General features: G+C 39.7%; 1 protein-coding gene across 1 annotated transcript; it reads right to left on the reverse strand.

The window, feature by feature from the left end:
* Positions 1 to 3,852: 3,852 nt before the first annotated feature.
* On the reverse strand, positions 3,853 to 5,447 carry LOC128279903 (uncharacterized). Its single transcript, XM_053018494.1, has 4 exons — positions 5,302 to 5,447; positions 4,667 to 4,828; positions 4,094 to 4,585; positions 3,853 to 3,958 (listed from the first exon to the last, which is right to left on the reverse strand). Exons 1-4 carry the CDS (start codon positions 5,445 to 5,447, stop codon positions 3,853 to 3,855), a joined length of 906 nt encoding a protein of 301 aa, XP_052874454.1.
* Positions 5,448 to 15,754: the final 10,307 nt, after the last annotated feature.

The following is a 15,754-nucleotide window of genomic DNA, read 5'->3' on the forward strand; positions in this document are numbered from 1 at the left end:
CTTTGTTACTCGAGCCTATCCGAATTTTCCTTGTACTCATAACAGCCTACATTACTCATTAAAAATAGATTTTTATCACTCAATTTACACCTTTTTCAATTTAGTCCTTTTTAGGTGTTTTCATGTAAAATTACTTAGTAAAAGATGTTAAACACACATCAAGCTCACATATTCCTTCATTAAACATCAAAGAACATGCATGGCACGCATAGGTAAATTTTTAAACATAAACCGTACTTCAAAATAAGGGTGGAAATAGGTAAATCAAGCTACAAGATCTTTAAAAATGTAAAGAACATTAAAAACGGGCTAGGGAACACTTACTATTGAGCTTGAAAATTTCAAAAACCCTAGTTATAGAGAGCTTAGAAATTTCGGCAGCCACATAAAGAAGATGAGCCAATTTTTGCTTCAATTTTCCCTTTTTATTTTTTTAATTACTAATTGACCAAAATGCCTTTAAGGCCTTTCTTTCAAATTTTTCCTATACATGTCCATTTTTGTCCAAAATTTTAGAAATTGGTCAAATTGCTAATTAGGACCTTCTAATTTATAATCTAAAGCAATTCATGCTTGAAGCTTCTAGAACACAAGTTTTGCTTCTTATTCAATTTGGTCCTTCAGGTTCAATTGGACATTTTATACATATAATTTCTCCATGAAAGTTTTACACAAGCATGCATACCTATCATGTACCTCATAAAAATCATAAAACAATTATTTCTATCTCAAATTTGTGGTCTTGAAACCACTGTTCTGACTAGGCCCTAATTTGGGATGTTATAATTCTTTCCCCTTAGGAATTTTCATCCCCTAAAATCTTACCGGTAAACAAGTGTGGGTATTGGTTTCTCATGGCCTTCTCGGGCTCCCATGTAGCCTTTTTTAACCCATGTCTATGCCATAACACTTTTACTAAGGCAATATTCTTGTTTATCAACTGTTTGACTTCCTGAGTCAAAATCTTGATCGGCACTTCACCATAGTCATATACGGTTGGATCTCAACCTCTGTTAGTGAAATCACATGTAAGGGGTCCGATCTATAACGGCACAACATAGAAACATGGAATACATCATGGATCTTCTCAAACACAGACGGCAAAGCCAACTGATAAGCTACAAGTCCTATCCTTTCGGTGATTTCATAAGGTCATATGAAAGGAGGACTCAACTTGTTTTTCCTGCTGAATCTTAGAACCTTTTTCCATGGGGATACTTTCAAAAATACCTTATCGCCCACTTGATACTCAATTTCTTTTCTTTTTAAATCCACGTAAGACCTTTGCCTATCCAATGCCGCCCTTAAACAATCTCTAATTACTTTTACCTTGTCTTTGGTTTCTTTTACCAAGTCAACTCCGTGAATCTGATTTTCCTTGAGCTCTATCCAATATAAGGGAGTTCGACACTTCCGGCCATACAATGCCTCATAAAGTGTCATTTTTAAACTTTTCTAGAAACTATTGTTATAGGCAAACTCAACCAAAGGTAAGTACTTTTCCCAAATACCTAGGAATTCTAGAACACAACATCTTAACATGTCTTCCAAGGTTTGAATCACTCTCTCGGATTGGCTGTCAGTTTGTGGGTGGAAGGCGGTACTAAAATTCAGTCTTGTGCCCAAAGCTTCTTGCAATTTTCTCCAAAATTGTGAGGTAAACCTTGGATCTCTATCTGATATAATCAATAAGGGTACTCCGTGAAGTCTCACAATTTCAAAAATATACAACTCAGCCAACCTATCTAGCGAGTAGTCGGTACATATCGAGATAAAGTTAGCGAACTTCGTCAATCGATCTACAACGACCCACAACGTATCTTTCTTACTCAGTGTCAAAGGTAAGCCCATTACAAAATCCATGGTAATTCGGTCTCATTTCCACTCGGGAAACATGATAGGCTATAGTAATCCTGAAGGTACTTGGTGCTTAGCTTTCACTTACTAACAAATTAGGCATCTCGCAACAAACTCGAAAATATCCCTTTTCATACCATTCCACCAATATATTTTTTTCAAGTCGTTATACATTTTAGTACTACTGGGGTGTACCGATAGACGACCATTGTGTGCCTCATGAAAAATCTTATGAATCAACTCGGTATCCTTAGGAACACCAATCCTACCTAGAAACATCAAGCAACCATCGGAACCAATTCGAAAATTAGATCCAGTGCCTGACTCGCACTGGGCTCTCTTAGCTTGTAAATCATCGTCACTATTCTGAGTTTCACGAATCTCTTAGAGAAACATCGGCCTAGCTCTCAACTCTGCTACAACCTCACCATCATCTGGTAAAGCTAACCGCGCACCCATGGCTCTTAAAAGAAATAAGGATTTTCTACTTAGGGCAACAACGACCACATTCGCCTTTCCTGGATGATAGTCGATTACTAACTCATAATCTTTTATCAACTTTAACCATCTCTGTTGCCTTAGATTTAAGTCCCTTTGAGTCATCAGATATTTCAAACTCTTCAGTGAATACTCAGCATGTCTCACCATACAAATGGTGTCTCCAAATCTTCAATGCAAACACAATGGCGACTAGTTCCAAGTCATGTGTCGGGTAATTTTTCTCATGCAGTTTTAGTTGTCTAGATGCATAGGCTATCACTTTTCCTTCTTTCATAAGTACACACCATAATCCACTCAAGGATGCATCACTAAAAATCACAAACTCCTTTCTTGGCTCAGGTTGAACTAGCACTAGAACCTCAGTTAACAACGCTTTCAGTTTCTCGAAACTGTGTTGGTACTTCTCTGTCCACTCAAACTTGACATCCTTTGAAATAGCCGCATCATTAAAGTAGCAATCATTGAAAACCCTTTGACAAACCGTCTATAATAACTACCCAAGCCTAAAAAGCTTCTGATCTCTATCACATTCCTCGGTAGTTTCCAGTCAACAATGGCTAAAATCTTACTCGGGTCAACTCTAATACCGTCTCCTGAAACAATATGTCCTAAAAACCCAACTTCGTGAAGCCAAAATTCACTTTTACTAAACGTAGCATATAATTGCTTATCTCTCAAAGTTTGCAAAACCATCCTTAAATGCTCAGCATGTTCGGTCTCATCACAAGAATAAACCAATATGTCATCAATAAACACCACAGCAAATTTATCTAGATAAGGCCAAAATATTCTGCTCATTAAATCCATAAATACGGCGGGAGCATTGGTTAACCCAAAAGGCATGACAAGGAACTCATAATAACCATACCTCATCTGAAATACAGTTTTCGGTACATCTGACTCCTTAACCCACAACTGATAGTAACCGGACCTCAGGTCTATCTTTGAAAATATCGTGGCTCCCTTCAACTGATCAAATAGATCATCAATCCTTAGCAAAGGATACTTGCTCTTTATAATCACCTTGTTGAGCTGTCGATAATCTATACATAACCTCATTAAACTATCTTTCTTCTTCACAAATAACACGGGAGCACCCCATAGTGAAAAGCTCAGTCTCCTAAAACCCTTGTCAGTCAACTCCTATAACTGGACTTTCAACTCTTTTAATTTTATCGGGGCCATCCTATACGGGGCAATCAAAATAGGTGCAGTGCCGGGAAGCAAATCAATGCCAAACTCTACTTCCCTAATAAGAGGTAACCCAGGAAATTCTTCCGAAAACACATCCAAATACTCACATACTATCAGTACCGACTCAATCTTTGATTCAGACTCTTTAGTGTTCAATACAAAAGCAAGGTAAGCTTCATAACCCTTCCTTACGCATCTCTGAGCAGACATGGAAGAAATCACTATAGCCATGCTATTTAATTCACCTGGTTCAACTCGAAGAACATTACCATTCTTGCATTTCAGTTCAGTAAATTTTCTTCAACAATTCACTACCACATCATGAGCAGTCAGCCAATCCATACCAAGAATTACATCAAATTTGTCAAACGGTAATAGCATTAGATTAGCCGGAAAACAATGACCCCTAATCATCAATGGGCAATTCTTACACACTTTATCAACTAACACATACTTGCCTAACGGGTTTGACACTTTTATCACAAATTCAGTAGATTCAACAAGCAAGTTCATATCAGATACCAATTTCATGCAAACATACAAATGGGTAGACCCCGGATCAACCAAAGTAATAACAGTAGTATCATAGATAGAAAATGTACCCGTAATCATGTCAGGAGATAAAGCCTCTTCCCGAGCGCGAATGGCGTAGGTCCTTCCAAGTGCCCTGCCCTTGGGTCTCACAGCAGACTCCCTATGTGCACCTTTACTACTCGTTCCACTACCCGGATTCTTCTGAGATCTCCCCCTATTAGCAGTGCTATCTGATCTTGTTCCTTGAAAATTTCCTCTTTCTGTCCTCTCGGGACAATCCCTAATAAAGTGGTTAGGGGAACCGCACTTAAAACAAGTCTTATCACCTCCTTGGCACTCGCTAGGGTGACATCTCCCGCACTGCGAACATTCTGGTCTATTGGGTCGGGCATTCCTAACACTAGCTATTGAAGTGTTCTGAGCTTTGGAAACCGTGTACTGTTTACCCCAATTCTTGCACGAATACCCAATAGCAGCATTAGATCGAGTAGTGAACTCTCTTGAATTTTTAGATGAAGATTGAAAAGATTTACCCAGTTGCCTCTTCTTCGAGTCTCAGGACTCCAAATCAGCTTTTCACTTTTCTTTAGCCAATTCTTCGGCCTTGCATGCTTTCTCAACCAGCACCACAAACTCCTTTAGCTCAAGGATACCAACCAACAATCGGATATCTTCGTTTAACCCATCTTCAAATCTTTTACACATGATGTCCTCAGTAGATACGCATTCCCGAGCATATTTGCTAAGTCTCACAAACTCACACTAATATTCGATAACTATCATCTTCCCATGTTTCAACTCGAGGAACTCCTTTCTCTTTTGGTCCATAAACCTTTGACTGATGTACTTCTTATGAAATTCCTCTTGGAAAAACTCCCAAGTCACTTTCTCCCTCGACACAACCAACACGAGGGTATTCAACACTGATAGGCTAAGTCTCTTAGAAGTGATACAACACACTTCATACACTCTTCTGGTGTGCACGATAGCTCATCAAAGACCCAGATTGTGTTCTCAAGCCAAAACTTTGCTCTTTCCGGATCATTATCTATTTTAGCTCAGAACTCTTCGGCTCCTTGCTTCCTAATTCGGTCAACTGGATATCTTTCCCTTCTCACCATCTCAAAAAATCAGGGAGCTACAAGGGTAGGTTGAGGAATAGGCGAGGGTGGAGGAGGTTAAACACCTGAGTTTTTCCAAACAAACTCGGTGTACCAATCATTCATCATCTTTAGGAAGGCTTGTCTCGCCTCTCCTCCAGGACTAATGGTCTCGAGTCTACTATCAAAAGGCGCTGCTTCTTCAACGGGAGTCGGCGCATTACTCTCTACATCGTCAGCAACTACTCGTTTGGGATTCATTTACTATATATAAAATACAATTTGAATTGTTAGGAGTTGTCACACTATCATAATATATGTATGGCATGTATATATAGACTCTTACACTCACTACGTAGTCCTAGAACTGACTAAACCATAGCTCTGATACCAATAAATGTAACACCCCTTACCCGTGTCCTATGCTGGTACGAGGCATTACCTATCTTCAACATATACTTTAACGCAAATGAAGCCTTACAAATTTCATCCGATCTTAAAAACATTCAGACATAAGCACAATGCCCCTTCTACGGCCCACGTGGCCTTTAACATGCTTCAAGAGTGGTTTGGGACTAAACTGAGAGCTTCTAAAAATTTTACAACACTTAGGAAAAATTTTCCAAGTTGGGAGAGTCACACACTCGTGTAGGTAGGCCGTGTGGATTTCACACGCCCGTGTGGCTAGGATACTTCCATGTCCTCAACCTGTGTCACTCTCTATTTATGACGTCAGCATTAATTAAAGGTCACACGACCAAGTCACATGCCCGTGTGCTAGGCTGTGTGGCGAATTAAATTTTCACATTTAAGGTGTATGGGACACATGGCCGGTCAACACGCCTATGGAGCTATCCATGTGTCACACACGGCGTAGACATATGCCCGTATGTCTACCCATGTGGACAACTTTGAGGCTATTTTCCAAGCCCTTTTGTCACTCTTACTAGCACATGCACACTCACATATGTCAATGGTAATTATCATGGCATAAATGGGTTATTTAAACATCCATAGCTTTAACTCATTCATGACAATTACATGCCAAAGTATACATATTTGGGGCTCCATAACTTATTAGGTTCGTTCAAAACATTACCTCACTTTAAACCATGCTATAACTCAATCGAGTGGCATCAATCATCCATCAAACATAGATTCCATATCTTATCATTTGTTGTCAACAACCAACTCATCACACACCTTAAAGGTAATAACACATCTCATGCACGCATCAATATTTAGGGTTACAACCCAATAATCAATATGAGCACAAAATGAATTAGTATACAAATATGAGTCATCACTTAGGCTAACCAATATGACACAGATAAAAAAATACTAAGTCCCCTATACATGCCATACTTGCCATACTTAAATGTATTAAACCAAATATAGCCTAAAAGATTTGTTGATAGTGTGACTTGAGCTCCAACGTCCATGATCCCCGAACTAGCTTAGCGATGCTAAGAAGAAGGAGAAAAGAGAGAGGGGGTAAGCATAAAGCTTAGTAAGTTGTTTATAAAAAATAAACAACATAGATCATAAAATTTCATGAATTAAACATACTACTAATTACCACCACATTAACAATTTACACACAATGGACATAGTGAGCATTGACAATAAATGTCATTGAACTTTATCACTTATCTTACTCTTTCTTACTCATGCTAAATTTTTCCATCATGAATCGAATTCCATACTCATGAGGTTTACATACATACCTGTACTACTCATAGCTTATTCATATTTCTCTATCTCTTAACCTTGATCTTGAATGGCCCGTTGAACCACTTGGAATACGGAAGGACATTCGGGATTATCATACACCAAATAGGATGCCAAAGCTATGTCCCAGACATGGTCTTACATGGAACTTCACATTGATGCCATATCCCAGATATGGTCTTATACGAAGTCTCGAATCGGTTCCAATGCCATGTGTAACACCCCGAACCCGAGACCGTCGCCGGAGTCGAACATGAGGTGTTAACAGACTTCAAACCACTTATTGAGAATTTTCCAGACAAGCTGCCAATCTGTGTACTAGTCGCTTCAAAAATCATAACTTGATTTTTACAACTCGAAAATCAGTTTCGTAATTTTTCCCTGAAACTATACTCATATGTACATCTACAGATTTTTTTCTAGAATTTTTGGTCAAGCCAATTAGTACAGTTTATTAGTTAAAGTCTCCCATGTTACAGGGGTCGACTACACTGACCTTCGTGCGTTACAACCTGATTAACTCCCTGTGCCGGGCTTCAATACTGATTCCGTTTGTTTCTATAGAAACTAGACTCAAAGAGGAATTTATACATATATGGTATTACTCCTAATTATCTCAGGTTAATTTATAATGAATTTTCAAAGTCGGAACAGGGAATCCAGAAACTGTTCTGGCCCTGTTTCACGAAAACCCAAATATCTCTTAACATACAACTCATATGACCATCTCGTTTCTTCCATATGAAAATAGATTCATCAAGGTTCATTTACATAATTTATTCACTATTTAATTCCATTCCTACTATATTTAGTGATTTTTCACATCCACATCACTGTTGCTGCCAGCATCTATTTCTAGGGTAGACTTTCTCTAACACATAGTTTCTATGATTCAACCACCCCTTTTTCATATATTGTCCAAAATATAATCATGATGACCCATTCTAATGGCTGGTCATTGCCAAACATTTCCGTGCCTCTTAATGAGCATATACATGCCAAATGATTATAACATTATGCTCAAAACATTTATAAGCCATTTTCGCATGGCTATTCAAAATTTTACATACCAAGTTCAACCAAAACATAATAGCCTATACATGCCGAAATGTACTCCTAGACCAACTACGAAGAAAATACCAAAAGTTGTTGGCCGGTGTGATGACTTCGATGACGGTCTCGAATACGCAAAAAGTTGAGTCCAAGAAACCTAAAATAGGTGACAAACAAACACCGAATGAGTATATAACTCAGTAAGTCATAAGCAATGCACTAACAACCATTAATAACATTACCGCAAGAGGAAACAAAATGGAACGAGGCTAATTACTCCATTCAAACCGAACTATACCATAGTTCCTTAGACCTTTCGATTCAATCACATACCAAGTTACACATTCACATTCTATATACTAATCAATAGGATATTTGAAGCATTTCTACACACCATTTTGTTTTCGTCACAATCATACATCTACATGACCTTTCACTCATTCCACGATAATTCTTATGTACGTGACTTCAATTTACATTGTCACATAGGTTCAAACTTACCAAGCTCAACCCCAAATATAAACATAGCGCCTATTAGCCATGAACTCAAGGCACTTACCCGATCCGCTGTCCGTGATCAACTCAATAGTGTCGCACACTCAGTGTCAATAGTGATTCAAAAGCATATAGTGAGTCCGCACACTTAGTGCTATATAATCAACTCGCACACTTAGTGCTATATGATCAAACTCGCACACTTAGTGTTGTACAAGTTTTAAACCCGCACACTTAGTGCCATTCTCATGATCACAAATGTTTATACCCGCACACTTAGTGCCGAAATCAACAACTCAATACATCTCACCTCTTTTCCTTTCATTCAATACTTTCATCACCACATACATACATGTATATAAATTCATCATTCCTTTCGGCATAATTACATAGACATTATGTCTATTCAAATCAATTCAAAATATATGCTTAGTGACTTACCTTGTGTTGGGTAAAATAGTCCAAGTCGGCTACTCGATGACCTTCGTCTTTCCCTTGCTTGATTCTCCTTCTTTAACTCCTTGAGCTTAATCAATAAATCAACTAGTTTAACCATCTTGCTAAACATTCATAATTCAATTACACATGCATATGTATGTTCGTATATTCGGCAACCATCCTCACTAATTACCCATTTAGTCAATCTCTAAGCCAAGATAAGGCATCAATATGGTTGCCTCTAACCTAATACATGCACACCAATCTACTTCATTTGGCCGAATATACATGTCTATGTTGAGGCCAATTTTACACTTAATACCACACAAAAAAAAAATAGCATACATTTTACTAACTAATGCATTACATATTGTAGCTCAATACACATCTCTCATTTACTTCATAACCGAAACATCATCACAAGCAAATATACACCTTGAAATAGTATATATGTCATACCAATGCATCATGTGCAAACCTATATTCATGTAGGTGCAAGGGCCGAATCTCAAGTTGTTTATATCCAAATATAAACACATATCCAAAGCTCATATCTTACCTACCATGCAACATGCATGAATCATACTTATGGATATACCATGGCCGAATACACTACAACACCATACCGTTTCAATTTGGTCATGGTTAAACAAAGAACTTAGTGTCTCACTCAAAATGCTAAAAGAAAATATTCAATAATCATCAATCCACCATCACATGCACCATTACAAAGCTTCACTTTTAGCATGCAAATGATATCAACACAACCTCACCTTAGCCGAATATCATCTCCATGACATAGTAAGGATTTGAACCACGGCTAGTTAGAACTCAAGCTAACTACTAAAATATACATGAATCTCATGGCAAAACATCAAACTTACCTTAATCTAGGTACAAGTATGGCCAAACCTCCTCCTAAACCTCTTCCAAACCAACATGAAACAAGAATTCCTTCCTTCTTCCTTAGAATTTTCAGCCCAAAGGAAATGAAAATGATGAACAAAATTCTTCTTTCTTTCTCCACACTCACGGCAATGGGCATGCATGAGACCATTTTTTCTCTTTTTTTTGTTCCTTTCATTATTAAATTCCCATGCTCACTATTTTATTTTTTCTTACATACACCATTGTCCCAACATGTTTTATGACATGTTTTTACCCATAATCTCTTATCATGGCGGCCACTAGCTATTAGGGGAATTTGACATGCAAGTCCTCCTCTTTGACTACATGCACTATTAGGTCCTTATAGATTAGCCTATCACTTTTCAAAAGTGTCACACAAGTCCTACTAACTGAATTCACATGCTATCGGCTAAATCGAAGCCTGAAATTTTCACACATTCATAATTACATATTCTAGACAATAAATATTACGTTCAAACATTTCGGTGACTCGGTTTAGCGGTCCGAAACCACTTCCGTCTAGGGTCAATTTTGGTGTCACAACTCTCCCCACTTAAGAAATTTTCGTCCCGAAAATCTTACCGTAAATAGGTTTGGGTAACACTCTTTCATAGAGTTCTCGGGTTCCCAAGTAGCTTCTTCCATCCCGTGTTTGAGCCATAACACTTTTACTAACGGAACCCTTTTCTTTCGCAACTCCTTCACTTCACGAGCTAGGATACGAATCGGTTCTTCTTCATAACTCATATCGGCTTGAATTTCAACCTCGATGGACTAATTACGTGTGACGGTCGATCTATAACGTCAAGCATCGAAACATGGAAGACGTTGTGAATCTTTTCAAGTTCAGGGGCAAAATCAAACGATACGCGATCGGACCGACTCGTTCGGATATCTCATATGGCCCGATGAACCTCGGACTCAATTTGCCTTTACGCCAAATCGAGTATCTTTTCCAAGGTGAAACTTTAAGAAACACTTTGTCTCCCACGATACTCAATGTCTTTTCGTTTCAGATCCGCGTCGACTTCGACGATCGGAGGCTATCTTGATTTTCACGGATTACTTTTACTTTCATCAAGCATCTTTAATCAAATCCACTCCAAAAATTTTGCTCTCACCGAGCTCGGTCCAAAACAATGGTGTACGGCATTTACGGCCGTACAAGGCCTCGTAAGGCGCCATCTTAATACTTGATTGAAAACTATTGTTGTAAGCGAATTCAATCAAAGGTAAATACCGTTCCCATGAACCACCGAACTCGAGGATGCAACATCTCAACATATCCTCAAGTATCTGAATTATCCGCTCGGATTGACCATCGGTTTGGGTGTGAAAGGCGGTGCTAAAATGCAACTTGGTACCCAAAGCTTCTTGCAATTTCTTCCAAAATCGCGAGGTGAACCTCGGATCTCTATCCGACACAACAGAAATTGGTACCCCGTGTAATCTCACAATCGAGAAACGTACAATTCAGCTAGTTTATCCAATGAAAATCCGTGCATACAGGATAAAGTGAGCCGACTTAGTCGGTCTATCAACAACAACCCAAATCGCGTCCTTCTTACTAGTCGACAATGGCGGCCGGACACAAAGTCCATTGTGACTCGATCCCATTTCCACTCGGGTATCATGATCGGTTGAAGTAACCACGAAGGCACTTGATGTTCCGCTTTCACTTGCGACATATTAAACATCTCAAACAAAGTCGGAGATGTCTCGTTTCATACCATGCCACCAAAACCGACATTTCAAATCGTTGTACAACCCTTCTCCCGGGTGAATTGACAATCGGCTACAATGAGCTTCGTTCGAATCATCGAAATGAGTTCGAATTTCTTGGAACACACAAACGATTTCGAACCTCAAACAATCGTCATCATCAATTTGAAACTCCGATTCCTTGTTCGAACACACTCACCCGCTTTGCAACCAACTCACCGTCAACTTTACGAGCTTGAATTTGATGAGTCAATAATGGTTTGGCCTTTAATTGGCTATTAACACATTGTCGGGTAGGATAGACAAGTGTACATTCATAGCTCGTAAAGCAAGCAAAGTGATTTTCGACTTAAGGCGTCCGCAACTACATTAGCCTTTCGGGTGATAATCAATGACAAGCTCATAATCTTTTAACAACTCGAGCCAACGTCTTTGTCGCAGATTTAAGTCTCTTTGAGCCATCAAATATTTGAGACTTTTGTGATCCGAATACACATGGCACTTCTCACCAAATAAGTAATGTCGCCATATCTTTAAGGCGAATACGATGGCGACCAATTCGAGATCATGGGTCGGATAATTTTTCTCATGTGGCTTTAATTGTCTCGACGATAGGCCACAACTCGACCTTCTTGCATCAATATGCAACCTAACCCAAGTAGGGAGGCATCACTATAGATGACAAACTCTTTGCGATTCGGTTTGTACTAATCTTGGAGCTTCCGTCAAATGAGTTTTCAATTGGTCGAAACTTTTCGACACTTTTCCGTCCATTCAAACTTGACATCTTTACAAGCGGTTTAAGTCATGGGTGTGGCTATCATCGAGAATCCTTTTACAAACCGTCGGTAGTGTAAGCAAGTCCCAAAAACTCGAACCTCAGTAATATTTCTTGGAGGCTTCCGGTTAAGTATGGTTGAAATTTTGCTCGAATTCGACTCGAATACCCGATGAGATACTACATGACCCAAGAAGCTAACCTCTCTTAACCGAACTCACACTTGCTGAACTTAGCATATAACGCTTATCCCGTAAAATTTGCAACACCAATCTCAGGTGCTCCACATGTTCGGTCTCATCTCTTGAATAGACCAAGATGTCGTCAATGAACACAACTACAAACCGATCCAAATATGGTCTAAAGATCCGATTCATCAAATCCATAAATACCGCGAGGGCATTAGTGAGCCCAAAGCGGCATCACTAAGAACTCGTAGTGACCATATCTCGCTCAAGGCGGTTTTGGGTATGTCCGAATCTCGGATTCATGAATCGGTAATAGCCCGATCTCAAATCTATTTTTGAGAACACCGAGGCTCCCTTCAGTTGATCGAACAAATCATCGATCTGTGATAGCGGATATTTTTCTTTATTGTCACTTTATTAAAGTCGACGATAGTCGATGCACAACCTCATGGTTCCGTCCTTCTTTTCACAAACAACACTGGTGCACCCCAAGGTGAAAAACTTGGTCGAGCGAAACCTCTATCCGTCAACTCTTGCAATCGAGCTTTCAACTCCTTCAACTCGGTTGGTGTCATACGACACGGAGCTATCAAAATTGGCGTAGTCGGTACAAGCTCAATACCAAACTCTACTTCCGAACAGTGGTAAACCGGTAATTCTTGGAAAAACATCCGGTATTCACAAACCACCGCACCGATTCGGGTTTATTTTCCAATTCCTTGTCATCAAGTACATACGCAAGGTATGCTTTGCACCCTTTCTTACATGTTTACGGGCCAACGTTGCGATATTACGGTGGCAACCCTTTAAGTCCGTAGACTCAACTCGGATTATCTCGTTATTCGCACCTCAAATCAATAGTCTTGCTTTTGCAATTCACAACCGCATCATGCACGGTCAACCAATCCAAACCAAGAATAACATCAAATTAGTCAAGCGGCAAAAGCATCGGTCCGCCGAAAGCGGGACCCTCAATTACTAGGGACATTTCTTGCACACTTTGTCGACAAGCACGTATTGACCCAAAGGGTTTGACACTCGAATTACGAACTCGAGAGACTCAACGGTAGAGTCTTCTTTGGATGCTAAGGTTTCACATACATATGAATGAGTAGAGCCAGGGTCAATCAATGCAATCACACTAGTATCAAAGAGAGTGAAAGTACCAGTGATAACATCAGGGGAGGATGCTTCCTCTCGTGAATATGCCCTAGCAGGAGTACGGGTCTCAGATTAAACAGCCGTATCAGTGGCCCCTCTCTGACTACCACCCCTACCTCCTGAAATTCTTGGTGGTCTACCTCTAGCTGTCATTCCACTAGGTCTTGCACCTTGCATCCTATTCTTCTCTTCAAGCTCCGTGCAATCTCTAATGAAGTGGTCCTTCGAACCGCATCCTAACCAAGCCCTGTTGGTAGACTTACCCCAACATTCACCTATGTGTCTTCTCCCACATTGGGGGCATTCAGGTTTCTCTTGACGGTTATTGCCCACACTAGCTACCGAAGTAGCTCGGGAGTCCGTCAATGGTCATGCTCTAATGGAAATTCCCGCAGTCGTCCTTGATTTATTAGTGTCCTCCCTGAACTTCTTTACAGTCGGGAACGGAGCTTTACCCGTCGATCTTTTGCGATAGTCTCTAGCTTCAAATTCAGCCTTCTTCTTCTCCTTTCCAAGTTCCTCCGCCTTGCAGGCTCGTTCAACTAGTGTTACGAATTCTTTTATCTCCAAAATACCCACTAGTAGCTTTAAATCTTCATTCAATCCTTCTTCAAATCTCTTGCACATAGCAACCTCATCAGCCACACACTCCCGAGCATACCGACTGAGTCTTACGAACTCATGTTCAGATTCGACATCTTGTCATCTGGCCTTGCTTGAGTTCCAAGAATTCCTTACGCTTTTGATCGATGAACGCCGACTAATATATTTCTTTGAAATTCTATTTGAAAGAAATCTCAAGTAACTCATTCGTTTGGGACTATGGAAATCAATGTCCTCCACCAATAGTAAGCTGAGTCTCGCAACAAGGATATAGCACACTTTAGACATTCATCGGGTGTGCATGACAGTTCATCGAGACACCGAATGGTGTTATCAAGCCGAACTTCGGCCCTTTCGGCATCATCAAGAACTATGGCCTGAACTCCTCAGCCCGCGCTTCCTAATCAAGTCTCTGGTGGCTTACTCGGCCTCACAGGTCGAATCGATGGCATTACGGGCTCTTGGGGTGGATTATTCAAATTTGGGAATTGTTGGACACCGGATTGGTTCGGGCATATTCGCGACCCACTCATTCATCATGGTAAAGAAGGCTTGTTTAGCCCTTCACCTTGATTATTCGCAGATGACCGAGGTTCAACAAGCGGCGTCCCTTGTGCAGGAGCAGCCGCTACACTTTCAACGTCATCCGCCAAAGTTCTCTACACCGGATCCATTTACTAATCAAAGCGAAATTTTAACCGTCAGAAGTCATCACACATTTAAACATTAACATTAAGGCATGTACAGCTAGACTCATCCGTGCTATGGTAGTCCTAGAACCGACTAAACCATAGCTCTGATACCAATAAAATTGTAACAGCCCGAACCCGAGACCGTCGCCGGAGTCGAACACGAGGTGTTAACAGACTTCAAACCACTTATTGAGAATTTTCCAGACAAGCTGCCAATCTGTGTACTAGTCGCTTCAAAAATCATAACTTGAGTTTTACAAATCGAAAATCAGTTTCGTAATTTTTGCCTGAAACTAGACTCATATGTCCATCTACAGATTTTTTTCTAGAATTTTTGGTCAAGCCAATTAGTACAGTTTATTAGTTAAAGTCTCCCATGTTACAGGGGTCGACTACACTGACCTTTGTGCGTTACAACCTGATTAACTCCCTGTGCAGGGCTTCAATACTGATTCCGTTTGTTTCTATAGAAACTAGACTCTAAGATGAATTTATACATATATGGTATGACTCCTAATTATCTCAGGTTAATTTTTAATGAATTTTCAAAGTCGGAACAGGGAATCCAGAAACTGTTCTGGCCCTGTTTCACGAAAACCCAAATATCTCTTAACATACAACTCATATGACCGTCTCGTTTCTTCCATATGAAAATAGATTCATCAAGGTTCATTTACATAATTTTCACTATTTAATTCCATTCCTACTATTTTTAGTGATTTTTCACATCCACGTCCTTTGTTGTTGCCAGCATCTATTTCTAGGGTAGACTTTCTCTAACACATAGTTTCTATGATT

Source organism: Gossypium arboreum, chromosome 1 (assembly GCF_025698485.1).
Source record: "Gossypium arboreum isolate Shixiya-1 chromosome 1, ASM2569848v2, whole genome shotgun sequence".
NCBI classification, from domain to species: Eukaryota; Viridiplantae; Streptophyta; class Magnoliopsida; order Malvales; family Malvaceae; genus Gossypium; species Gossypium arboreum.